The following is a 27792-nucleotide window of genomic DNA, read 5'->3' as shown; positions in this document are numbered from 1 at the left end:
GAAGAAGACACAACCCGAGTGACATAGGTCAAGTGCTGGGTGAGAACACAGAGCCCTCAGCTCTGCGGAAGGGAAGCCGCCCTTGTTCTCGGCCTGCCCGTCCTGCTCGGGCACCGACGTCGCCGCACATTCTTCCCGTCCTGCGTGGTTTTCTGTGTCTCTGGGTGCGACCATTTCTGATCGAATTACAGCCCCCGGCTTGGGCTCTATTTTCCAGCTGGAGAATAACAGAGAACGAGTGTTTAGGAAGGTCACCTAAGCCTCAGTTCGGGAAGAGGCGTCTAGCTCAGCCTCCTGAGCCTCTCCAGGTGGATCCAAGATCTGCAACGGGCTTGCCTTGCGGGATGCTCGCCTGGCGTCTGGGAGACGCCCCGCGCAGGGTGAGCTTCGCGGCCCGGCCGCCAGGGGGAGCCCGCGCTCGCAGCCCCGGGAGTCCGCGAGCATGGGCGTGGGCGTGGCCGGGGCGTGGGCGTGGGCGTGGCCGGGGCGTGGGCGTGGCCGGGGCGTGGCCGGGGCGTGGGCGTGGGGCGTGGCCGGGGCGTGGGCGTGGCGCTGCGCCGAACGCCGCGGGGGCCCCGGGCTCGGGCCGCGCGGGCCGCGTTCCGGGACATGGGAGACAGGTATGCCGCGCTGCTCCGCGCCCAGCTGCATCTGGATTTCATCCACGCCAACTCGTGAGTGCCCCCGTGTAGCCGGGTCGGTGGGGAGGCTTTCCGCACAACGGACAGGACTTTTGCCCATCTCCTCGCCAAGTGCCCTTTAAAGAAAAAAAAAGGAACTTGGTATCATTGATTTATGGATTGATTTATTTAAAATGTATATGCTTTTTTTTTTCCGAAGCAATGAAAAAGTGATGCAGATGTATATTCTAAATCAGGCTGAACGCCTGTGGTGCTCTTCAATGCATGGCTGAACCCCCTCACCGTTGGATCCAGGTGTAGGAAGGGCCCACATTAATCACTAAACAAAACTACTTAATTGTAGGTCAGCAGAAGCCTCGTTCTACCAACTTGGCCTATCTACAGTCATTTCTCTACCGAGCACGCTGACATTTTAAAGATTAAAGTCGCCCTCCAGAGAGCAGTGGCTACCCACTCCAGTTTTCTTGCCTGGAGAAGCCCACGGACAGAGGAGCCTGGCGGGCTACAGTCCATGGGGTCGCAAAGAGTGGGACACGCCTGACGACTAAAGCCAGAGGGCAACGTGTGTTTACTGATTCCAGCTGCTGTTGCCTCCCGAGTCTTCCTGAAAGTGTAACCTCTTTGAAGACAGGGATCTCACATGCTAGTTCTTACTAGGACACTTTCTTCTGTCAGGCGGCCAGTATCCTTTTTGAATACCCTGTAAGGGGTTATTTCGAATATTCACAGGGCAGAGGCAAATGGCGGCGTTTTTCTCATGTTATTTCCAGCACAGCAAAGCCTAGCAGGGAGCGCTAGGTAGCTTCTGGGGAACCTTTTTAGTAATTTGGGTTTACCAAAAGTCCTGATTGATAGGAAGAATGTAGCAGAACTGAAGCAACAGAAATGGAAGCGTGAGGAAGCCAGGCCTTGCTGCTTGGGACAAGCAGTGTCCTTCTTACAGAACACGAAAGAAAACGCCCAGGCAGTATTCAGCAGGTGCTTACTTTTCACTTGTTATCATGGAGAATGATTTAAGCTGGGAAGGATGGTGCAGAATGTTAAGCGTTAACTGAGGCAGAAGACAGATGAAGAGCTAGTCGTTGAGTAAGTGGAAGAAAAATTATGAGTGCTGGAAAGGCTGAATTTTATCTTAGAAAGTTCTTTAGCCTCGTTTTTGTATAGTTTCTGCAGCTCTTTTTCTCCCTAACCTCCTCCTCCCGGCAAACTACCTCCCTCAAACCACCCAGTTATCAGTTGGTGGTCTGGTAACTTAATAACAAAAGTGAGGGCAGCATCAAGCAGCAGCAGCAAAATCAGCCACAACTTGGCCAACTCTCAGGTCCCTGGGATAAGATTTTTGTAAACTTTTTATTTTGTAATGGGGCATAGCCGAGTAATTATGCTGTGATAGTTTCAGGTGAACGGTGAGGGGGTTCAGCCATGCATACACATGCATCCACTCTCCCTCACACTCGCCTCCCATCCAGGCTGCCCCGTGGTCTGCAGTATGTTCTTGTTGGTTATCATTTTACATGTAGCAATGTGAGTGCATCCATCCCAGACTCCTTAACTGTCCTCTACTCCCAGGCAACCATAAGCTTGTTTTCTGACTGTGAGTCTCTGTTTCTGTTTTCTAAATAAGTTCATTTGTATCATTTCTTTTTAGATTCTACATATAAGGGTCGTCATACAGATTCAAGTTAAGATTTTTGACTGAGACTTGCCTTTACGGAGACTTGCCCCAGTAAAACAGCAGTGACTTTTTCATTCCTCCTTTGCGTCACCCCCGCATCCAGTCCATCCTCAAGTCCTCTTCATGCTCTCTTTTGTGTCTCAGGTTCAATTCTCTTTGTATTTAATGCCATCTCCTTTCTGGATATCACATAGGCTCTAAACCGGATTCTCTGCTTCCTGTTCTTGCTCCCCTATGATCAGGTTTTCTGAAAGCTGCCAGAGTGAGCTTTTCAAAACGTACACCAGATATGTCCCTTTATTAAAGCACAGTGATGGTTTCCAGTTGCGTGTGGACCAAGTATGAGCTCCTAACTGTGGAGGAGGAGGTGCTCCATGACCTGACCATCCCACTTCTCAATGCGATGGCCTAGATTTACTGCAGCAGGAGCAGACTGGCCTCCTTTGGTCTTTTCTGCTTCAAGGACTTTGCGCTTCCTGTTCTTGCTGGAGGGTTTCCACTCTAGCTCTGCAAGGGACTGAATTCTCGTCTTCCAGGGTTCAGTCCATGTCTTCTGTGAACAGAGGCTCTGCCTTCCTCAGCAGACTTCTGCATCACTGTGTTATCATCTTTATATGTTTTACTTGTATATTTTTCATATCCCCCACTAGCTTGAGCCCCAAAAGTGTAAAGCCCATGTCTGCCCACATTGGCACATGGCAGGAAGTCAGTAAAAGTCTTGAGTGAAATAGTACAGAAGCTTATATGGCTTTCTTTTTTTTTTTTTTTTTTTTTTGGTCAGAATGATTGAAGTTACTTCTCTGAAGGATTGTTTAGAAAGGCTTATGGTTTGAAGTACTGTTTTTGTAAAGCATATCACTGACACTTTTCTTTTGCTGTATTTTAGATTTTTAAGTACTAAATTTCTTTTGATTGAAGGACACCTTTTTGCAACAATTGTATTAGTGGGTTTATTTTAATGAAAAATTTGAAAGCTGACTAGAGTCAAGAGATCCCACCATCATCAGCATGGGTTTATAGTTTCAGTTCAGTTCAGTTCAGTCACTCAGTCGTGTCTGACTCTTTGCGACCCCATGAACCGCAGCACACCAGGCCTCCCTGTCCATCACCAACTCCCGGAGTCCACCCAAACCCATGTCCATTGAGTCAGTGATGCCATCCAACCATCTCATCCTCTGTCGTCCCCTTCTCCTCCTGCCCTCAATCTTTCTCAGTATCAGGGTCTTTTCCAGTGAGTCAACTCTTCGCATCAGGTGGCCAAAGTGTTGGAGTTTCAGCTTCATCATCAGTCCCTCCAATGAACACCCAGGACTGATCTCCTTTAGAATGGACTGGTTGGATCTCCTTGCAGTCCTAGGGACTCTCAAGAGTCTTCCCCAACACCACAGTTCAAAAGCATCAATTCTTTGGCGCCCAGCTTTCTTTATAGTCTAACTCTCATATCCATACATGACCACTGGAAAAACCATAGCCTTGACTAGACGAACCTTTGTTGACATAGTAATGTCTCTGCTTTTTAATATGCTGTCTAGGTTGGTCATAACTTTCCTTCCAAGGAGTAAGCGTCTTTTAATTTCATGGCTGCAGTCACCATTCCCAAAACAGATATGTGTATACATTTTTAAGAAATAAATTTTTGGCTACAGCGTTGTCCTGTGGTCTGGGGTATTTGGAGTTGCTGAGACATTGCAGATGATCCTTTCTCCTGTATAAATGAGCAGGTTTTTTAAATTGTTGACCATCCTATGCTATTTCTTTTTTGAGAAATGAAGGAAATTACAGATGGTTAGTATTAGTACTAACCATATTTTAACATACCAAAATGTTAAAATACTAACATTTTGAAAGCAACGGTAGATATTTGTAAGTCAAAGAATGAAATCAGTGAGCATGCATAATAGCTCTGCAGGGAAAAAAAAATCACAGAACACTCTATGATAGCTGTATGTAAGACAGTCTATTAATTTTTGTGTCATTAAAGCAAAAATTGCAATCCATGTAGTTTGTTTTTTTTAAAGCTTGTACCCAAGCTTTTCACTCTTATTATAAGAGGATAATATTTTCAAACTAGAGGGGATCAACAAAGTCTTTGAATACTAGCGAATTTAAGGTTTTTTAAAGGCTTAAATTTAAAAAAAAATTTAATTCCATTTTAAATTCCAATTTAGTTATCCAAATTTAGATATCCAATTTAGTTATCCTATTTAGTTTTATTTGGATTGAAGAAGGAACCTGAGGATTCCTTTTCCCGTCATCCTAACTATCCCAAATCTGGCAAATAGGGCCAAACTTAATATCTCTCTAATAATGCAGGAGTGGCATAAAAAGGCCAGTGAGTGGCTCTTCTGAACTACTCACAGATTAGAGTGAAACAGAGGATGTAATATGAGACAAATGCGCAGATGTTTGGTGATAAATGTGTTTCTCTTGCTTCTGCTACCTGTGTACTATATATAAAAAGAAAACTGCTGACTGAATCTTCCCTTCGTGCTGCGTTAAGGTTGCCGATTGAAATACCCACATCAGGAAATGGAAGGCACATGTGGGAACCTGAGGGCGGTGTGACTGCCCCGCAGAGAAGCAGTCAGCCTTCGAAGGAGCGGCAGCGATGCCCGTCTAGTGCCCTCTGTACCCGGGACTTGTCAGGAGGGGAATAGGGGAGGGTGAATGCTGGGCATCTGTGACATTATTTAGGGCGTGGGCTTTTCCGAGGTGAAAAGATTCCGCAGAAAAATGTAGGTTAGTGGTGCAGACAGAAGTACCCTGCCAATACCTGTGTCCACAGACGAAATCTTAAGGTCTTCCAGTGAGTCTGGATTTTGGTCAAGGGTTTCCAGAAATTATTTGGCCTTAAATAATATAGTTTTAGTGAAACATTCTCTGAAAAGCTGAAATGCTTATAAAGCAATATTAAAATGTCCAAATGTGCTCTAAGTACAGTCAGGTCCTTGAAGTCTTTGTTTTGTTAGGAGTAAATAAGATACTTTGGCGATAGGGGCCTTCGCCCTGGCTTTGTCCTGGAGTACCTGCACTTCAGAATCTTGACTGTGCTGAAAGATTTCTAGAATAACTTCTTAATTGATTGTCTGCCTCAAACTAGAGAACATTGCATGTGTCTTGAACCTTTTACATTGATTACAGAATTGGTTTAACTTTTATTTTTCCTCTATTTCTTCATTAGCACCACTCACAGTTTCCTTTTTGGAGCACTGGCTGAATTGCTGGACAATGCAAGGTAAGGCTTATTGTTAACAAAGGTTATTCAAAGGAATTTTGTGACATTAATAGAGTCTAGCCATATTAGATGAAAATATGATGTCATTTTCTCCACTTGGAATGCTTCATGAGTTGATTTCCTATAAAATCAAGGTATGATAGGAAAAAGAACAGTTGAAGGGAGAAATTATTAATTTTTATTCAGTCTGTATTTATGATTAGACTTGAAGTGCCAGTAAATTGGACATCTGTTTTTGTGTTAATAACCATGTAGTGGGGCTTCCCTGGTAGCTCAGCTGGGAATCCACCTGCAATTCGGGAGACTGTGGTTCAATTCCTGGGTCAGGAAGATCTCCTGAAAAAGGGATAGGCTACCCACTCCAGTATTATTGGGCTTCCCTGCTGGCTCAGACGGTAAAGAATCCTCCTGCAATGCGGGAGACCTGGGTTTGATCCCTGGGCTGGGAAGATCCCTTGGAGGAGGGTAAGGCAGCCCACTCCAGTGTTCTTTCCTGGAGAATCCCCACGGATAGAGGATCCTGGTGGGCTGCAGTCCATAGGGTCACAAGGAGTCACGCAGTAGTGAGCAGTTAAGAACAGCACGGCACGGGGCTTCCCAGGGGCTCAGTGGTAAAGAATCTGCTGCCAGTGCAGGAGAGGTGGGTTTGATCCCAGTGTCGGGAAGATCCCCTGGAGGAGGAGACGGCAACCCACTCCAGTATTCTTGCCTGGAGAATCCCACGGACAGAGGAGCCTGGTGGGCTATAGCCCATGAGGTTGTAAAGAGTTGGAGATGACTTAGCAACTAAGAACAACAAGAACAGTGTATATTATATATTATTTATATTTATTAAATATATTCCCTGCCACTGATTAATGACTGTATTTCGGTGTTTTACATTTCCCCCTCATTTTTAGCTTTAGAAGGGAGGTGACTCTGGCCATAGGGTGTAGCCATTTAAGCAGCCAGCAAGACCTCCTTCCTGCTCAGCAAAGCCCAACACTAAGTAAAAAGTCCCTGGCTCCCCTTTTTGTGAAACTCTGCAGAACACATGGAATCATAGTCATCAACAAAAGGAGGGAAAAGAAGAAAAAATAAAGTTGGTTGGTCAGAAGAGCTGTGAACTCAACTTAGATAGAGCTAACAGGGATCCAGCCGCTGCACACGAACGTTCGTGGTTCGTCTCTCTCCAGGAAGGCCGCGTTTCTGCTATTTGCTCAAGCTCTGAAGCAGTATTCCCGTACCCACTAACCCTCTGTCCTACTAAAGTTCTGTTTTCAGCAACTTGATGCCTGTGACTGTGAAAGAATGTACTGGTGTGTTTTTCCTACTGTCTTTTCGCCTATAAAGTTGTTTCACTTGCTCATTTTGACAAAGGAGGGCAAGCAATATCAGAGTGTAGAAGAAATCCAACAATGGGACTAGTTTATGGAGAGTGACTGGCAAAGAAAGATTGACTGCAGACTCAGGGGAGTGGTAGAAATGTGATCCATTGAGCAGTTCTCTGAGCAGCGCTTGTAATCTGGCAGCACCTTGACCAAGTCTAGCTTGCCTCATGCTTGACTCATAGTGAAACTTTGTACAGTATTCATAAAGAATAAGAGGAAGGATTGTGTATAAAGTTTGAGAAGATGAAGTGCCATGTGAAAAAAAAAACCAAAACTGGATCCCATGCTTTTTCTTCCCCAAGATTATATGTAGCAACTTTGAGACCAACTCAGTAGGATCAGGCGTGTAGCAGGTGCGCTCTCGGGACCAACCTGTGTCTTTAGCTTTGCCATTCCCAGGGTTCTCCATGGCCAGCCTGAACTCCTCAACTTGTGCGTCTTCAGGGGGTACTGGAGTTTGTCCCCACTGCTTAGATGCCAGTGGAGTGAAGTCAAGTCGCTCAGTCGTGTCCGGCTCTTTGCAATCCCATGGACTGGGGCCTACCAGGCTCCTCCCATGGGATTTTCCAGGCAAGAGTACTGGAGTGGGTTTCCATTTCCTTCTCCAGAGGATCTTCCCCACCCAGGGATCAAACCTGGGTCTCCTGCGTTGTAGGCAGACGCCTTACCATCTGAGCCATCAGGGAAGTCTCGATGCCAGTAATTGACAACAAATAAAGCTATTTAACAGACTTACTCAAGATCCTCTGTTGATCTTATGAAGGTCTTCGTAAAGTCCCTGTGTTACTCTGAGATGTTATTTCATATCATTGTATTCAAGATTTTGATGGTTTTCTGTTGTCTAAATTAGAACTGGACGGTATTAAAAAAATATTGTGGAAAAAATATGATGGGACAGGAAGAAAATCCTTAGGGGACTCCTCCTAATACAACAGGTGTTCAGAGAAAGTACCTGGATTTAAGTACAAAGCTTATTATGAATGTCTTAACATGCTATAAAGGTGAATGACTTTTCTTTGTCTTACCCCATGGAATTTCTCTGTGAAGAAACTGTTTCTATGAAAAAATAGTATAGTGGCATTTATTGAGCAATTATTGTATACATGGTACCTTGTATAATGTATGCTTATATAATGGAGATTATGATACCTGTGGTAAAGGTTAGGTGGAAAGGTTTAAGGATACCTCATTCAGAATTTGTCACATAGAAAATGCCCAAGAAAGGGCCATGGTAACTCCAGAATTTCTGTGGAGGAAGCATCAGAAGAAGCAGTTGGGTAGAGAATTGAGCTAAGGGGCCAGCTTTGTATGACGAGGACAGTGTACCTACTTGATTGACCTAGGCTAGTTTCTGGTTGAGACTTACAGAAATTTTGGGAGACACAGGTTTCCCCGTCTGAGTCCCATTGTTACTGTTCTGAGTTTCCTTCGAGATCCCCGCTTTCCTCAACATGCTCACTTCCTTGTCAGTTAAGACCTCACTATATCTTCTGCCTTTCTCTCACAGCTTTCATGTGGAAAACTGGACCTCTGGCTCTTTTTCCTTGCCTTTTAAAGTTTTTACTTTAAAAATTAAGAGAATACACAAATAGTATCTGTGAATTGTAGACAACTAAGAAAAAGCTAAGGCGCTGGTAACCTCCTCATGGGCGGGCCGGGGGGTGGTGCATACAACTTACTTCTCTGTAAAAGGCCAGGTATTAAGGATTTCCCCTTTGCAGGCCACACGTCCTCTGTGGAAGCCGTTCAAATGTCCTGTTACAGTGTGAAGGCAGACTGCAGGCAACATGCAAACAAATGTGTAAATAACAATATGTAAATAAGTGGTCATGATTGTCTTCCATGAACTTTATTCACAAAGAATAGTTATGGTCAAGATTTGGCCCATAGACCATAGATTGTCAACTCTGACCTAGAGAAAACCGCTGTTAACATTTGCTTTCTTTCCTTATAGACACACACATGTATATCACATATGTTCTTTTAAAATGTGATCATATGGTCAGTCAGTACAGTTCAGTCGCTCAGTCATGTCTGACTCTGCAACCCCATGAATCGCAGCCCGCCAGGCCTCCCTGTCTGTCACCAACTCCCGGAGTTTACTCAAACTCGTGTCCATCAAGTCGGTGACGCCATCCAGCCATCTCATCCTCTGTCGTCCCCTTCTCCTCCTGCCCCCAATCCCTATAAGCAATTTTTTTTATTCTAAAATATATGAAAATCTTTATATGACGTCTGGATTATTTTCCAACCAACTTTTTTAATGTTCATATTCATTTACTTGAGCTTCTTGTGTAACTACCACTAAATTCTATCTCTTCTTTTAAATTTCTGAGTATTAGGCTTTGTAGCATTCTCAAATTATGAGTGATCATAAATCTTAGTCTACAAATGCAGGGAAGAATATTTTTTTTTTATTTTTATTTTTTTTTTTATTAGTTGGAGGCCAATCACTTCACAACATTTCAGTGGGTTTTGTCATACATTGATATGAATCAGTCATGGATTTACACGTCTTCCCCATCCCAATCCCCGCTCCCACCTCCCTCTCCACCCGATTCCTCTGGGTAGGGAAGAATATTTTAGTAGTTGTTTTTAAAGAAATTTAAGTGGATTTCTCCATTGTTATCTGACAGTAGCTCATCTGTCACATGAGCAATTCAGATTAATGTAATTTTCAAAAGCACAATGTCAGACTGAAGCAATAATATTTTTATATTGTTTTCAGAGATGCGGGGGCTGCGAGACTCGATGTGTTTTCAGGTGAGCACGTTTGCTTTTTTATTTTTTCTTCTAATGGAAAACCTGTAGTTATTTTGATTTTCTTTTACTTCATGAAAATCAAACCACATTCTATAGATTATTAATGCAATCTAAGTGCTTCGTGCATTCAGGGACCCTGTGGGGAGCCAGGTTGAGAACAGTACACTCTGAGTGAAATTGTTCACTTGTTAGGGGACTCATTTATAAAATTAGATCTTCCAGGGTTTTGTGAAAGCAGCAGTGATTTGGAGCAGTTTGTCTGCCACGGGAAAACTGTTTTATTTTAAAATGAATATTAACTTGATGCGTATTCATAATTAACTATATGTCATTCCCAACTTATCACAGTTTTAAAGTGCATAAGTGAATGTGCAGTATGAATGTTGAAAGGCCATAAAATTCAAACCAAGCATGTTTTCTTTATTGACTTCATTTTCAGTCACCAAATATTTATTTCACTTACTAGTTTTTTTTCATTAGATCACAGAAGAAGTTAGGTTTGTGATCCAGTCCTGTAGTTAACACTACCTGGAGAAACACCTGTTGGGTTAAAGCTGATCCCCAATCCGGATTTTGTCAGCTCTCCTATAGATATTGGCTGTTGGTCACAGGCCAGAGGACGCGGTTCATAATGTAAATCCTTATCAGTATTTAAAAAGTGACTCAGTTCAATTCCGTTTTCTAAGTGTTTAAGATTTTGTGCTAGGTGGGTGCTTGTGGCCCGTGAGGAAGAGGTTTTGGTTCTGGTTCATGCACATCTTGAAAGATTTGAGGAAACCAAGTAAATGCCACTCTCCTTCGCTTTCTGCTCCTGGGTTCTGAGAAGTTTGAGAAATAAGAGTGCTGGTCTTCACTGCTGATAGAGTTTTGGAGTGTGGGGCTCTGCGTGGGAGCGCGTCAGGCACCCGCCCTTGTCGTGGCCCCGTGCTCTGCGGGCAGCTCGCTCCCAGAGGGAACAGGAGGGATCTGAGCTGCACCTTCTCATAGTTATCCTTCCCCAGTTTACTAGTCAGCTGAATGCACATTCATCTCATTGCTCCAGGAGAAGGGGATCAAGGGACAGGAAAGGGTGGGCCCCTTACCACTGCTGCCTGAACTCCGGTCCCCCCAGGAGGAAATGTCAGCAGTGGAGAAAAAGTGATCTTCCATCCATATCCAGTTATATAAGTGAAATGGGACAAGTGTCTCCTGCCTAGGAGAAACTCTCAGCATGGTAGGAACACAGAGAAAGAATGCCTCTTCCTAAAGAGCCAGGGGTTGAAGTATGGATGTGATTGGTGTTAGGTAGTGTGGGAAGAGAAGAATTTTCCCATCTGAGGAATAATTGTGAGAAAAAGAATGCAGGTAGACTAGTTCGGAGACTCATTCATTTATTCGGTAACAGCTTACTGAGTGTCTGTTAGGAATGAGCCAAGCAGTTTTTCTGGGTGCTGGGGACAGAGCAAGGAGCACATATTTGCTGAAGCCTGTGCACCCGTGGAACGTGCATTCTAATGAGGACAGCTAGGCAGTAAAGAAGTGGACAAGAAAATAACGTGCCAGGCCATAATAAGTGCTAAAAAGAAAAAAGAAGACGGGGGATAGAAGAACAGAGAGTGGTGGGAAAGATGTACTATTTTTCATGGGGTGACTAGGGAAAGTTACTGTAAATAGGTAATAAGCCAGCCCAGACCTGAATGACAATGAGGGAGTGAGCCCTATATGTATTTGGAGAAAAAGCATTCAGGAGACAATGACTGGGCTAGGTTGAGTAGAGCTAAGAGTTAGAGCCAAATCGGATGAGCACCTTGAATACCATACTAAGGTTATTTTCTTTCTGTAGCCAGTGGACCATTCAGTAGTCTAGAGCAATGTCATTTGACAAATCAGAAATGTGCTCTTTTCTTTTTAAAGAAAGCTAATCCAGCGAGATTACAGGATGGTTTGTAGATGGTTTGCAGAAGTGTGAAAGGATAGCAGACAAAGGGGGGTCTGTGGAATGATCTACACAAGATTTCATGCGGATTCAAACAAAGGCAGTGGTCCTCACAGTGGAGAAGGGAGAAGACATTCAAGCTGAATTTCAGAGCACACATATGATTGATAAAGGGTTGAAGGGTTGAGAAGAATTGTCTGGAATCACAGAGTTCAACAAAAGTGATCAAATGATCAGAATTCACACAGTATGTTCTTTTGGGGAAGTACAGGACCCCAGCAGGGCATCGCGATATTCACTTCACCCCACTTTCTCTAGCACTTGGCGTTATTATAAAAAATAAACAGGCATCTTTGCAGTTTGCATTGAAAGGGGCTCTTTTTTCTGTATTTAGGTTTTACGTGTTTTGTGAAAAACTGAACTTATAGTTTTTTAATTTTAAATTACCTATTCATGTTATAAAACTTTATTGCTGCAAATCATAATATGGCTATCAACCTAGCAAATTGATTTTTCTTAAAAAAGATGAAAAAAATAAACTAGGGCAAAGGCTTATGCACCAATAGAATTGGTATTGGGGTGCAAAATTAAGCACTGGACTAGTTTTTAAATTTACTGAGGCATGTGAATTACTTTCCAATCTTAAGTTTCCTTTAACTTTAGGGCTATAAAATCCAAACTGAATATGTTCAGACATGGCTGTTTTATCCGTCTGAGTGTACTAGTTCTAGTAAGCATGGATACGCATTCCGTACATTTTTTAGTGCTTACTAAGTGGCAGGCTCTGGGCTAAGTGATGAGTATACACAGGGCCTCCTTTTAAGAAATCACCATCCTAGTAAAGGATCTGTGGAAAATCCAGTATGCAGTTTCACTTTTATGAGTAGAAGACCCTTAGCTTTCATCATATCTCTGAGTTAGCTGAGTTCCAAAAAGTAGAAGAACCACTTGTCTGGAAGAGAAACGGATGCCTTAACAGGTGTTTGAATATACTTTGAAAAGTAGGAAACACAAGTTACAAGGAAAGCATTCATTATGGCCACCTGATGATGTGGAAGAATTAGGAAGTCTTCCTAGAAGAAATAGTATATGAACTAGAGAATGAAAGGAAAATAGGCCTGAGCCTGGAGAATCAAGTGTGGAAAGTGTGAAGGAGCACAATATATAGTGACTTGAATCTGGAGAGAACATAGGACACTGGTAGTGTTGCAGAAATGTTTGAGATGTTCACGATTAAGCCCAAGGTGAGTATTTATTTGGAGGTGTGTGCAGTAAGGGCAGGGGAGAGGATGGCAAGAGATGAGCGCGGAGGGTGCGTTAGGGTTCTTCAGAGGAACAGCACCACTGGTAGGTAGACAGAGATGTCTGCCAACCCCATTCTCTCTCTGCCCTCTCTGTCTGTCTGTCTGTCCGTCCATCTCAGTCTCTCTCATTCTAGCTGATAGACGTATAGTGGAGAGAGAGGAAGAGGAGGAGGGGCATTATTTTAAGGAGTTGATTGACTTGATTATGGGGCCTGGCAGGTGTGAAATCTGCAGGGCAACTGGCAGGTCAGAAATCCAGGTGACAGTTGATGCTGCAGTCTTGAGTTAAAAATCTTTAGGCAGGCCAGCAGCCTGTACGCCCAAGCAGGGTTTCTGTGCTGCAGTCTTGAGGCAGAAAATTGATGCTTCTTTGGGAAACCTCAGTCTTTGCTTTTACAATCTGTAACCAATTGGATGAGGCCAACCCACATTATAGAGGGTACCTGCTTTGCTTACAGTTAGCTGATTGTAAATGTTAATTATATTGATACTTTCATAGCAACATCTTGTTGACCAAACAGCTGACACCATAGCTTAACCAGGTTGACACATAAAATTAACCATCTTAGAGAGGTGGGAGGGTCAGTTTATGAAAGACAGCTAGATTTGTTAACTGGTTTGGGTTTCATCCTGTGTGCAGTGGGAAGGCATGCAAGGGTTATAAGCAGTCCAGTTCAGTTCAGTTGCTCAGTCGTGTCTGACTCTTTACGACCCCATGAACCGCAGCATGCCAGGCCTCCCTGTCCATCACCAACTCCCGGAGTCCACCCAAACCCATGTCCATTGAGGCGGTGATGCCATCTAACCATCTCGTCCTCTGTTGTCCCCTTCTCCTCCTGCCCTCAATCTTTCCCAGCATCAGGGTCTTTTCCAGTGAGTCAGCTCTCTGCATCAGTTGGCCAAAGTATTGGAGTTTCAGCTTCAGCATCAGTCCTTCCAGTGAACACCCAGGACTGATCTCCTTTAGGATGGACTGGTTGGATCTCCTTGCTGTCCAAGGGACTCATAAGCAGGAGAGCAGTGAAACCCGTGATCGGCTGCAGACTGGCTGCACCCTCTCATTTGTGGGAGCAAGGAGCAGAGGGGGTAGGGACTGCTGCTGGAATCTAGAAGAGACATGGTGGTTTCCTGAACCAAGTCCGTATTGTGGGGGTGGAGAAAGTGGTCAAACTTGAGACACATGAGGAGGTGGAATTGAGCAGACATGTCTCTCCATCAGGTTAGGAAGTGGAGAACTTGATTCTGAGACTTTGACTTAGGCAGCCAGAGCCTAATGGCAGAGTGATGCCATGTGTTGAGCGGGAAGCCCCAGAAGGAGGAGGTAGTCTGATGAGGGAGAAGGTGCTGTGGTTTGCTTTGGACATGCATACCTATCCGATGGCTCAGATGGTGAAGAATCTGCCTGCAATGCAGGAGAGCTAGGTTCGTCCCTGGGTCAGGAAGAAGATCCCCTGGAGGAGGGTATGACAACCCACTCAGAATTCTTGCCTGGGATATCCCATGGGCAGAGGAGCCTGGCAGGCTGCAGTCCACAGGGTCACAAAGAGTCAGACATGACCGAGTGACTTAAGTGCGCACACACACCCAGTCTTAACCAATAGTAGGAATCAGTCTGAGATCCGTAGTTTTAAGGGGCCGAAAAAAACAAGGCCAAGGCTCAGAGTGAGTTCTAGGGGAGGGAATACTACATTTTGAGGTGGTGATTGTCTGTAAGCCCTCATTGGAATTTATGGAACAGTTAAGCATTGTATGGGCTTCCAAGGTGGCTCAGCGGTAAAGATGCCGCCTGCCAGGGCAGGTGATGCAGGCTGGATCCCTGATCAGGAGGATCCCTTGGAGAAGGAAATGGAAACCCACTCCAGTATTCACACCTGGGAAATCCCATGGATAGAGAAACCCGGCAGGCTCCTCTGGGGTTGCAAAGAGTCGGAAATGGCTGAGCGACTGAGCGTGCATATGTAACTCTTGGGGATTTTGGGTCTTTTCTACCGTTCACCAGAGAAGCGCCCTGCTTTCTTCGGTGAGAACTGTGTACCAAGAGCTGCAGAATCAGTCGTCACAGCTGCCCAGCCTGAAACTTGTATCAGGCGGTTCCCAGATCTGATAAACCTTAGGGTAGTCAGGAGGAGCTTTTATTCCTAAACTCCGTCCGAGACCAGTTAGGCTCTCTCCCGATGATTCACAGAGGCAGCCAGGGTTGAGAACTACTGCACTGTGCAGAGAACTCAACTGGAGTTGAATATGGAGAAGGGTCAGCCTTGGTCAGGGGAGGGCTGAACAGAGCAAATTCGTAAAGAGGGTGGAAATATTCTGACACAGAAGTTGAGGTAAGCAGACCAGAAATGAGATGGTTGGGGAGATCCAAAGGGTTTTTAACAGGAAGTGAGTTGGAGGAGGGGGGATTACAAGTGGACACATGACTATAACATTATGAACCCAGAAGGCTCAGGTAAGATTTTTAGGTACTTATTTATCGATTATCTTGAACATTTAAAAAATGTAGATTAGAGGTAAGCATTGAACACAGAGTTGACTTCACTGGTGTGCTAGAAATGAATCTGTAAGGATGGAATTCGTAAATCAGTGGCTGCCTGGAGATGGGGCGGGAGTGACAGAGCATGAAAGGGTCGGAAGGGAGAAACCAGGGGCAGGAGGAGGCGCCTGGGATGATGGTCATGTTCACTGCCTTGACGTGATGGTTCCACGGATATTTACCTGTGTCAGAATGTGTCAGATCATACATGTTAAATATGTGTAGCTTTTTTTGTGTGTAATCTATTTCTCCATAAAGTTGTTATTCAAAGAGAGAGGCTTGCTAGAGAGGCTTGCCATATCCAAATGTTGAAATTACTTTGAGAGCCAGATTACAAACTATGCATTGAAATTAGTCTTCATTAGTTTTAGTTACACCTTCAAAATTTTTAAATAAGAGATTATATTATGTAATTGAATGATATCTCATAAAAATTGATTCCAAATAACTTAGGTATTTTCAAAAATATTTACATTTTCAAGAGGTAAGTATTTGCTGCCACTTAGAAGCAGCCACAAATGGCTCTCATGGGAATTAGCTACTTGGAAGAGAGCCTGATGAGTTTAATGAGAATGACCTGGATTGACTTTAAAATTAGTGCTTTGGTGGAAGGGTATCAGCATTGATCAATTTGATAGAGAGATCCTGGAGTCCCATCCTGGCTCCTTTTATTCCCTCCTCCAGGGAGAAAACACCTGAAGTTTAAAGGACCAGTCCGATTCCCAAACAGGGCTTGTCATGCGGTCAGTTCAGGTCAGTCGCACAGTTGTGTCCGACTCTTTGCGACCCCATGGACTGCAGCACGCATGCTGTGTATGTAGTTTATTAACACGTTTTAAGTGAGTTTAAAGCCTTTTTGTTGCATGATTTTTCTGCTGCAGTTTCTCAGGAAACTACAGCCAAGATGACTTTCTGAGCTGCTTCCTTGTGCCATAAGTGCCTGTATTTGGGGAGGACAAATAATTATGTGAGCAGCATGCCTTTCTGATGAACAAATTAAGCCCACTATTTATTAGTAATAACCGCTTTCCCTTACAGTGGATAATGAAGAACTGCAGGGTGGATTCATGTTGTGCTTCCTGGATGATGGATGCGGTATGAGTCCTGGTAAGTTAATTATCTAGATTCCTACCTGCCTGTTAGGACAAACAGTCTGAAAACCCATAAAATAAATAAGAATAAATCGAGCTATCTATATAAAAACAGGTATGGAGCTATTAGGGAAAATAAACCCCAGACTTATTGTTGAGCTTTTTAGGCTTAAGTGTTCCCGCTGACAGAGTAAATTCATTGTAACCATCTGAAGCAAGACCAAAAGTGAACGTAAATCAGTGTTGCTGGAAAAATGACAGACACGAGGTACAGATTTCTTATAAGGAAGAGCATCTGGGAATGGATGAACCGAACAGTAATTGGATGGACTCTGAGATTATCTAGGGCACACGCTGCAGGTACAACTTGCAAGAGACCCGAGGCAGTTTGAAGTGGCTTTACGCTGTTTAAAATTCTCAGCTTAACCCTGAGGTGTAGGGGTCATCCTTCCTTGTTTTTAGTGGCTTGTGCTTCTTCCCTGCGTGTTCAAAGGTTTAGTTGCTTCAACTGAATGTTCTCATCATAGTGGAAGAATCTGCCATGCACTGCATGATTTATCTTTGTATCTTCAAGACTAGTGAAAGGCAGCACATAGTAGGTACAAATTACTGTTTGCTGTGGAATTGAGAGAGTATTCCTTTAGGGAAAGGCTTTTCATGAATTGAGATACCTTATCCTTGAACTCTTTATTTTATCATTTATTTTATTTTTGACTGTGCTGGGTCGTCGTCGCTGCGTGCTGGCGTCTCCTAGTTGTGGCAAGTGGGGGTTGTGGTGTGCGGGCTGACTCATTGCGGCGGCTTTTCTTGTTGCAAGGCACAGACTCTAGGGTGAGCAGGCTCAGTAGTTATGGCGGTAACTCAGTAGTAGTTGCCCCAAAGCATGTGGAATCTTCCTGGACTAGGGACTGAATTCATGTTCCCTGATTGGGCAGGAAGATTCTTAACCACTAGACCACCAGGGAAGTCCTCCTAGAATTCTTATAATAGTTGTGTATATCCCACAAGCCAGATTTAACAAACGGTGAGGGAGTTTAAATAATATGGAAGTGTTCTGGTCAGTTCCACACCAGAGGAAAGAATGATCGTCAGTGCTAATAGAAGCTCAGAATAAAAACTAAAGCAATTATATTCAAATCTCAGAAGACCCCCTTGGTCTAAATAGTCAGACTATGTGTGGATATATTCTAAGGCCGTTCTTTAAAAAAGAAGCAGCTCCTTTACATGGGTCCAAAAACAAAATAATCAAAACACAGACAAGTGGCAAATATTGAACTCTTTATAGAAGAAATACACACTTCAGTTGGCAGATACACTTGTATTTTAAGAAGGGTCACTAGTGTTGAGAGCAATTCTTTATTAACATTGGAATTCAAGTGTTAACTGAAAATAGAATCTATCAGTTGTCCAAGTTGAGTTGGAGCAATCTCAACCTTTTGGAAGAAGTGATGTCCAAACTCTTTTCACTTCCAGCCTTGCTCCTTTATAGAGCATTCCTCACACAGCAATCCTGAGCAGACTTTTTTCTTTTAATAGATCATAGCAATGCCCTTGATTAAAGCCCTTAGTCATTTCTCATTACTTCTGAGTAAAATTCATACTCCCCAACACTTTTAGTTTATTGCATTGCTTGGCCTCTGTCCACGTCTTTGACCTTTTCTCGTGTCTTGCACTCCCTTGCTTATGGCACCCCAGCCATGCCTGGCCGGCCCTCCATCATCTGAACCTCAGGTCAGAGGACACCCTATGAAGGAGGCCTTTCCTGAGCATTCTGTCTGCAAACTGCTTTCTTGTTAATTCCCTGTGACATTCTCCTGATTTTGTGTCCTTCACTTAACACTCTCCGAAAGGATCTCGTTTGTCCGCTTTTTTCTCATTTCATGACATAAAGTTATTGAGGACAGGGGTCATGTCTGTCCTGTTCAGTGTTTTGTCCATGCGCTCAGATCTCTGCCCACCGTACACGAGAGTCTGTGTGGTAGGTGATAAAAACTGTAGGATTTGGTCTTCTGCAATCTGGGTTATAGTTCTGGGGGTACCAATTATCAGTGTGACCTTGGGAAGGTTACATAAACTCCTGAAACTTAAATTCCTCATCTGTAACATGCAGATCATATCTTCCTTGTAGGCTTGTTGTAAACATTAAATAGGTGATGCAAATAAAGCATATGCTATAGTCCCTGGCATATACTGAATGATCAATAAGGGGTAGATAACAGTATCATTATTGACACCCTCATCTAATAGTCAGCCCTTAATAAGAGCATGTGATAAAATGTCCAGTTAGCTTCAGACAAGCGGAGTGGCTTTTCACAACCATGCCACTGTACTATAGCAGGTCTGCACCCAGCCTGACACAGGGTCCTCAGGACAGATCTGGGGCGTGTATTCAGGGCGTGTAGCCCAATTGGGAGACCCATTTCTGTCTTTTCCTTTCCCTGGGAGCATGCCTGTTTCTTAGAGGTACGTATGTTTTGAAGTTAAGAGGATTCTTTTCCAGAATTCCAGAATGCCTGGAGAGATCATGAGAATAACTCTCAAAGTCAGAAATAGATAGCCCTTCTTCCCCAGTTAAGCAACCTCACATGGGGCTGGATAAGGGCCAAAACCATGGAAAAATTACTAGTGGTAAAAATAATTATAGCATCTTTAATTTATTAGCATTTATCAAATGGCATGTATTGTTTTCAAGGTTGACACATCATCTCATTTGTTCCTTTTCTCTTTGTCAGCAACTCTGTGATGTGTTAATAGCTCCCATTTAGGGTCAAGGAAATTAAGGATCTACCCCAGGGTCACACAGTTAGGTCTCTCTGACCTCTTGTCAGTACATTGCTCTTAAGATCCTGGTCAGAGATTATGCAGTACTCTTCCCTGGAAAGTCCCATGGACGGAGGAGCCTGGTGGGCTGCAGTCCATGGGGTCGCGAAGAGTCGGACATGACTGAGTGATTTCACTTTCACTTTTCACTTTCATGCATTGGAGAAGGAAATGGCAACCCACTCCAGTATTCTTGCTTGGAGAATCTCAGGGACGCGGGAGCCGGGTGGGCTGCCGTCTGTGGGGTCGCACAGAGTTGGACACGACTGAAGCGACTTAGCAGCAGCAGCAGAGATTATGGAGCCTGACAAGGATCATTTTCTCTGCGCTCACGCAAGAAGTATGGATATGCCCTAATATACGTGTGACATCCTGACAACTGGACCTCTGGCCAACGTGAAGACTCCTATGACCTAACCACTTATATTGTCTTTGTCAATTGTAGAGGAAGCATCAGATATCATTTACTTTGGAACATCCAAGAAACGGTTATCAACCTTGAAGTTTATTGGGCAATATGGCAATGGCCTTAAAAGGTGAGGACTTCTTTCTTATAATGTAAGTATTATTGATATTGATTATCAGGAATGATACTTGGTTAAAGGAAGTCTTACTGAGAATGATCCACGTTCAAAAAACTTAGAATATAAACCTAAGAGTCCTACCTTGCTTTATAATTTCATGCCCAAACTGACTTAAATCTTGACAGCATTTTAAAAATTTAATTTGCGAATAGAGGATGAATCTTGTTTTCAGAGATTGGGGAAGTAGCTTCCGTGTACTGTAGAGCTTCATCGCATTTCTGTGTTTGCTTCTTGATGCATGTCTTTGCATTGGTGTTATATGTGTCCAGAGCTTATTAGTGATTAGTCTGCTCGATGAAAAGTGAGGACATGAGGCCACGCCACCCGTGTGGCACCTGCCACATGATCCTTCTTTGCTGTAGCCCTGGACAGCACCTTACCTTAGCAGTCATATCTTAAGTGAGACTGTGGGGCTGGATTAGTTCAAACTCTGCTCTGTTCTGAGAAAACAAACAAAAAAATTATTCTTATACTCCCTTGGTGAAGAGTCAGCAAAACAGTGGCGTTATTTCAGTGAATAGAAAAATATTGTGCTCCCCTGTCCCTTCTGTCTAATGTTTGAGATGTAAACCTTTATATTCTTGATTTTTAATATAGTGGATCCATGAGGATTGGAAAAGACTTTATTCTTTTTACAAAGAAGGAAGAAACGATGACCTGTGTGTTTTTTTCTCAGACATTCTGTGAAAGAGAGGGCCTGAGTGAGGTAAGAGCTGAGAGACTCCTTTGCTTTCCTCGGTAATAAAGTTATTTTCATTTACCATTTCAGGATGTAAAGTCTATCATGGGTGCTTTCCTCTGACGATTTAGAAATTGAGGAATACATCTGGGAAATAGAGAGTAGCTGACCATTTTGGGGTCATTGGAGGCCTGTCCTATTGATCTTTTTTTGAGTAGTCTTTCTAATCCTAGCCTGTTTTCAGAACATTATTTTTACTATCCTTGTACACGTATCTTCCAGAATAAGAGGCTCCCTTTGGCGCTGTGAGCTTTTTGGAAGAAGCCTGCAAAACATTTCCACCACCTATCCATAAATAGGTTATCACTTTTAAAGTAAATAGAATATTGAATATAGAAGACTTGGAAAACAACATCTGAAGAAACGGAATGCAAAATGCATCTAAAATCTTACTCTCTTGACCATGATTTTAACTCCCTTTTCTGGCCCAGAGACATTTTATTAGTTTGCAGTGTTTGAGTCTTAGTATTGTGAACATCAGTTGTGATTCATATAACAAATACACGCTGAGTCACTGCTGTCTGCCCAGCGCTGGGTATTTCCTGTGGAAGGTAGAAAACAAACGACCTCCTGACGGTCAGAGTGTTTTAGTTTAGTCACAGAATCAAGCAGACATGGATGAACTGGGAATAACAAAATGAAGGTGTTTAAAAGCGTGCTGTTCAATGAGTGGGTATTCCTGCTACTAGTAAATTGTCTAAAGCAGGATATGGATGAAGTGACTAGAGAGCCTCGAGTGAGAGTTTATGGGGAAAAGACCATTTGCATCTGGAAAGGCTGGACTGGTGAGAAATGGCACGTGGCAAGCCTCAGACCTGAGAAGACCGTGGGGTTTGGGGGGTTGTATGAAAGTGTAGGACTGTCCCGCAGGAGCCCAGCATGCCCGCTGGCAGAGCTGGAGTCTGGCTAGTTAATAGGAATAGTCTAGAAGCAACAGAGAGTAGCTGAGTGGGATTCTCAGAGGAAAAGCAATACTTTAAGCATTTGTGTTGTACTTTATGTATGTAAAGGACATGGGAAATTGGGCCAAAGCTGCGATTATAGCTTTCCTAAAAGCAGCCATTTCCTTTTCTCTTTTTTAAAAAAGTAAAACCAGTGACCTTCTCTTTTCCACTTATATAGTGGCAATGACTTTCAACAATGTTCGGTTAAGTCGCTCAGTCGTGTCTGACTCTTTGCCACCCCATGGACTGTAGCACGCCAGGCCTCCCTGTCCATCACAACTCTTGGAGCCTGCTCAAACTCATGTCCATCGAGTCGGTGATGCCATCCAGCCATCCCATCCTCTTCGTTCCCCTTCTCCTCCCGCCTTCCATCTTTCCCAGCATCAGGGAAAGATGCTGGGAATGTCATTTCTTTTCCAATGAGTCAGTTCTTTGCATCAGGTGGCCAAAGTATTGGAGTTTCAGCTTCAACATCAGTCCTTCCAATGAACAGTCAGGACTGATCTCCTTTACGATGGACTGGTTGGATCTCCTTGCAGTCCAAGGGACTCTCAAGAGTCTTCTCCAACACCACAGTTCAAAAGCATCAATTCTTCTGTGCTCAGCTTTCTTTATATCCCAACTCTCACATCCATACATGATCACTGGAAAAACCATAGCCTTGACTAGATGGACCTTTGTTGACAAAGTAATGTCTCTGCTTTTTAATATGCTGTTAAGGTTGGTCATAACTTTGCTTCCAAGGAGCAAGCATCTTTTAATTTCATGGCTGCAGTCACCATCTGCAGTGATTTTGGAGCCCAGAAAAATAAAGTCAGCCACTGTTTCCACTGTTTCCCCATCTATTTGCCATGACGTGATGGGACCAGATGCCATGGTCTTAATTTTCTGAATGTTGAGCTTTAAACCAACTTTTTCACTCTTCTCTTTCACTTTCATCAAGAGGCTTTTTAGTTCCTCTTCACTTTCTGCCATAAGGGTAGTGTCATCTGCATATCTGAGGTTATTGATATTTCTCCTGGCAGTCTTGATTCCAGCTTGTGCTTCCTCCAGCCCAGCGTTTCTCCTGATGCACTCTGCATATAAGTTAAATAAGCAGGTTGACAATATACAGCCTTGACGTACTCCTTTTCCTATTTGGATCCAGTCTATTGATCCATGTCCAGTTCTAACTGTTGCTTCCTGACCTGCATACAGGTTTCTCAAGAGGCAGGTCAGGTGGTCTGGTATTCCCATCTCTTTGAGAATTTTCCACAGTTTGTTGTGATCCACACAGTCAAAGGCTTTGGCTTAGTCAATAAAGCAGAAATAGCTGTTTTTCTGGAACTCTCTTCCTTTTTTGATGATCCAGCGTATGTTGGCAATTTGACCTCTGGTTCCTCTGCCTTTTCTAACACCAGCTTGAACATCTGGAAGTTCATGGTTCACGTGTTGCTGAAGCCTGGCTTGGAGAATTTTGAGCATTACTTTACTAGCGTGTGAGATAAGTGCAATTGTGCAGTAGTTTGAGTATTCTTTGGCGTTGCCTTTCTGTGGGATTGGAATGAAAACTGACCATTTCCAGTCCCGTGGCCACTGCTGAGTTTTCCAGATTTTAAGATTAGTCCAATAAAATGCCAATTGAAAGCTCTGAGAGTGTGGGTGGGGCTTGGCAGCCATGCAGGTCGCAATAATACATAACTGGGTTGTTTTATTGAGAAATCTTCAGTGTAATTTTCCTTATGTCTTTCCCTCTGGGCTGGTCAGGTATCTCAGACAAGACTCCTACAGTCTTCTACCTGAAGGCCTAGCTGGCAGAACCTGGGAGCCAAATGAGAGGAGAGATCTGCAGTTCTCAGCATCCAATATGTGTACTTTCACTGAATCCCTGTAATCTCAGTAAGGGTTTCCCTGGTAGCTCAGCTGGTAAAGAATCCAGCTGCAACACAGGAGACCCTGGTTCAATTCCTGGGAGGAGGCATAGGCTGCCCACCCCAGTATTCACAGGCTGCCCTGGTGGCTCAGAACGTAAAGAATCTGCCCACAGTGCAGGAGACCTAGGTTCTATCCCTGGGTTGAGAAGATCCCCTGGAGGAGGGCCATGGCCGCTTTCTCCAGTATTCTTGCCTGGGGAATCCCCAGGCGAGGGACACAGGAGCCTGGGGGGCTGCAGTCCGTGGGGTCCCAAAATGTCAGACACGACAGAGTGGCTAAGCACACAGTCTCAGTGAGGTCACCTGCCGACCATGCCTGACATGTCCGCTAACCCAGACATGCTCTGGTCTCCTATTGCCACTAGAGTAAGCATCCAGGCCCGGTGGAGGAGGGGGAGGAGCTGATGCAGGTGGGGAGCGGGACTGCCGGCAGCTCTCTTCTCCTGCTACCCCCACCTCGAGAGCTGACTCGTGCCATCGGTCTCAGACTTGGAGGGAGCTCTGAGCTGTAAATGAGCCTGCTGCCTCTCATTTCTGGCCTGGGCTTCGGATTGGCTACTCGGATATGCTGTCTTACTTTTCAGCCTCTGAAATGCTGATTCTGTTGTTGCCTCTGCCATTTGACGCATACTTCTGTAGGGGGCCGAGGCAGATTCTATCAGTCACCGTGTTCTGTAGTGGAACATCTTAGAATAAAACTCTTAGGTAAACATTCTTGTTTTGTGCCTCTTCCTTATCAAACTAGAATGCCGGGGGCAACTACACTCTTCACTTAGTGTTATATCATTTGGCTGGATGGTAAATGGGCTGAATTAGGGTCAGACAAAAAAATGATGGTTTTTATTTGTGTATTTCATAGTAAATTGATGTGTGTGTTTTTTTTTAATAGGTTGTGGTTCCAATACCTTCATGGTTAACAAGGACCAGAGAATCTGTCACAGATGATCCTCAAAAATTCTTAACAGAATTGTCTATAATTTATAAATATTCTCCATTTAAAACTGAAGCTGAATTGATGCAGCAGTTTAACGTGATCTACGGCAAATGTGGTAAGATCCTCACAGCCCTGAAATTTTAATGTGGAAGTGTTTGTTTTCAGTATCATACAAAAGACTGTAAATATTATTTCACACTTGTTTCTATTTAAAATGCCATGTGGAATCTCATATGGGGCAGTTATTCATTTTATTTATGTACATTTTGTCTTAGAGAATCCAAAGAGAAATAACTCTGAAGTCACTGGCGCTGAGAAATGTCTGTCCTTGTAAGATCCTGGTGAAGCCAGGGGAGGAGAGGTTGACGCAGGCTGTTCTCGTGGGGAGCCACAGTCTCTGTGCCAGAGACGATCTCTCCCCATCGCTCTGCGTCGGGAGACGCTTTACTACAGCGTCCAAGACTAGATCATCCCAGGGTTTATAGGAGAGTCAGCAGCTTACAAAGTAACAAGTCCAGGCTTCTGTGCCCATCTTTCCCCAGACTTCTACCACTTTTCATGTGTAGAAGCAAGAAGGTTCCTGCTCTAGAGAAAGCTGTTTGCATTCTGCTTTTTCTAATGTTAATGTGCAAAATTCTATTGTTTATATTAAAATTCTGTTTTATGTCATGTTTATAGCAAATTTCTCCTCTAACTTGTGGCAGTCTGTTTAAAAGTAATGTTTTATGTCATCCTTTTCCCTTTCTCATAGAAGAAAAATAATGGCACTTGAATATTCGTTTCATCAAGATACATGGTGTACTTTAAGGATGGTTAATGTATAATCTCTTTAGTTGCCTTCTAATTATGAAATACTGATATATATACTACGGAAAGATACACTATTTCCTGAACACTTTTCTAAATGCTTTATAAAAATTAACTCATTTAATCCTCAAAACAATTCTTGTGTTTTAAGTGCCTCATGAGCTCTATCATATAGATTAGGAACCTTACCTGAAGTCATTGTGATAGTAAATGGTTGGTCCAGGGTATTGACACATGTATTTAGGCTCCCACGTCCAAGTCCAGATTCTTAGTCATTCTGCTCTTCTCCCCTCCATTTTAGTATTACCAAAAAGAAAAGTGTAATTGGTTGTCCTTCAAATTTCTCTGACAGTGCTGTTTTGTCTTTATATTATAATCCACTTTATAAACAATTTGGATTGTTTTTGTTTACTGTGCTTTAGAGCAAGGATCAGCAAGCTCTAGGGCCTGCAGGTCAAATCAGCCCCATGACTGTTTTTCTTAATTAACATTTACTGGAACATAACTACATCATTGGTTTGTATATTCCCTACAGCATCTTTCATGCTCCACTGTAGAGCTGAGTTGTGAGTAGTTGTAAGAGGCCTGCAAAGTCTGAAATATTTGTTTTCTGGCCCTTCACAGAAAAAGTTTACCAACACCTCTGTTGGTGTCTACTTCCTATTTATACACATTTATACCAAAGCAATACTTCATATTTATACAAATGATAGAAATTCATCTTTGTTCTTATGTGCATTGATTTCAGTTCTGGCAATGAGAGCTTTACCTATAATACAAATTTGGCTCAGGCTTCTAACAGCTTTTATAATGCAAATTATGAGAAGGATCCACACTGAAAGACATAATAAGTTGAATAGTTAAAAAGAAGCATGATGCTATAGAAACTCAATGCTCTTTGGCAGAAAGTGGAGCTTGCTATAAGACATGTATAAGACATATATATTGGAACTTACCAAGGCATTTTATTTACTGAAGTACAAAAGAAAATTTAGTCTATTGCAGGCTTAATTCCCTAGGTGAGATAATAGCACCATGTCTAATGCTTAGTGTAGTTAAATACTGACAAAAGTCAAACATCTATTTTTCCACTAGGTACTTTGCTGGTTATTTATAACTTGAAGCTTCTGCTCAGTGGAGAACCTGAGCTGGATGTTAAAACTGACAAAGAAGATATACTGGTGGCGGGAGCTCTTGAAGAGTGAGTGTTATGAGTGTTTGTCAGAACGCGGGTTACCAATACCTGTGAACTGGGGTTAGGAAGCCTGCATCCTGGCTCCAGGTCGGAGGCCCCTGGGCCGCAGCACCAGAGCCAATCACGTTACCCCAGTTACAGATAAAGTATGTTAGGCTGGACCACTGATCCCCAAACCTGGCTGAGCCTGTGAGACAGCTTCTTGAGAAGCACAAGATCCTGTCTTATCCCACATCTACTGAGTCAGAATCTCTGGATATCAAGCCTAGGAATCAATAGTTTTCATACGTTGCAGAGGTGATTCAGAGGAATATCGCTGAATGACAGTTCAGAATGGTCCTATGAACTGCTCACGTGCAGTTTAGAAATAAATAAATGGATATTCCTTTTTCTTGGCTATTGGGGATCCACAGGGAACAGAATGAGAAATTAGGAGGGGGCATGGGTGAAAAAGTGTGGAGAAATACGAAATGGTGAGTAAACCTAGATTTCTCTAAAGTGACTTTGTATTTCACTTTGTGTTTAAAGCTTATTAGCAGACAGATTGGGAGCGTAGCGTTGACATGTACATACCACCACGTGTGAAGTAAGTGGCTGCTGGGAAGGCTGTGTAACAGAGGGAGCGGGGCTAGGTGCTCAGTACTGATCACCAGTCTGGGTGTAAAGACCTCGAGTGCTGGCTTGGGAGGCAGGCTCAAGAGAGGGGAGACATGTATCCATGTAACGGATGTACTCTGTGGTACAGCAGAAGTGAATGTCACGTGCAAAGCAATTATACTCCAATAATAAAAAAACTTTTAATGAAAAAGGAAGAAGGAAAAAAAATCTTATTAGCTTAGACCTTTATTCTGTTAGTGTCAGAATGCTATAGTTAGAAGGGATTTTAAAGGAATTTAATCTGGACTGATTCATTTGATGAAAAATTGTGGTTCAGCAGAAATATAGTGAAAGCCAAAAATATGAACAGTATACGTCATCTTAAATTTTTGAGTCACTGCATTAGGAAAAGTAAAAAGAAATGGGTGTAATTAATTTAACAAGGTTTTTATTTCATCTAGTCTATATTAAATATTATAATTTTAATTTCAGTATGCAAAATATTAAGACATTTTCCATTCAATTTTTTCCATTCTAAATCTTTGAAATCCAGTGTGGTTTACACGTGTACCACATATCAACTTGGACTAGTGCTCAATAGCCACGTGTGGCCAGAAGCTATGGTGTTGGACAGTGAAGTTTTAGAGTAAGATGTTGAGACCCAAGTAAGCACATCAGCTTAGACAACTTTTTCTTTTTCCTTGGAGGTGAAATTTTGGAAGTTCTTTTCCC

General features: G+C 43.2%; 1 protein-coding gene across 1 annotated transcript in view; it reads left to right on the top strand.

Annotated features, from left to right (window-relative positions):
* Positions 1-4856: 4856 nt before the first annotated feature.
* MORC1 (MORC family CW-type zinc finger 1) overlaps positions 4857-27792 on the top strand; it is a 147803-nt gene continuing 124867 nt past the window's right edge. The window contains exons 1-8 of the mRNA XM_061134240.1: positions 4857-4957; positions 5498-5551; positions 9650-9684; positions 16475-16543; positions 19793-19883; positions 20529-20637; positions 24417-24576; positions 26364-26469. Of these exons, the coding sequence (XP_060990223.1) occupies positions 4857-4957; positions 5498-5551; positions 9650-9684; positions 16475-16543; positions 19793-19883; positions 20529-20637; positions 24417-24576; positions 26364-26469 (725 nt within the window). The remainder of the gene's footprint in view (positions 4958-5497; positions 5552-9649; positions 9685-16474; positions 16544-19792; positions 19884-20528; positions 20638-24416; positions 24577-26363; positions 26470-27792) is intronic.

Source organism: Dama dama, chromosome 31 (assembly GCF_033118175.1).
Source record: "Dama dama isolate Ldn47 chromosome 31, ASM3311817v1, whole genome shotgun sequence".
NCBI classification, from domain to species: domain Eukaryota; kingdom Metazoa; phylum Chordata; class Mammalia; order Artiodactyla; family Cervidae; genus Dama; species Dama dama.
The sequence above is the reverse complement of the archived record's forward strand: the minus strand, read 5'-3'. Positions and strand labels throughout refer to the sequence as shown.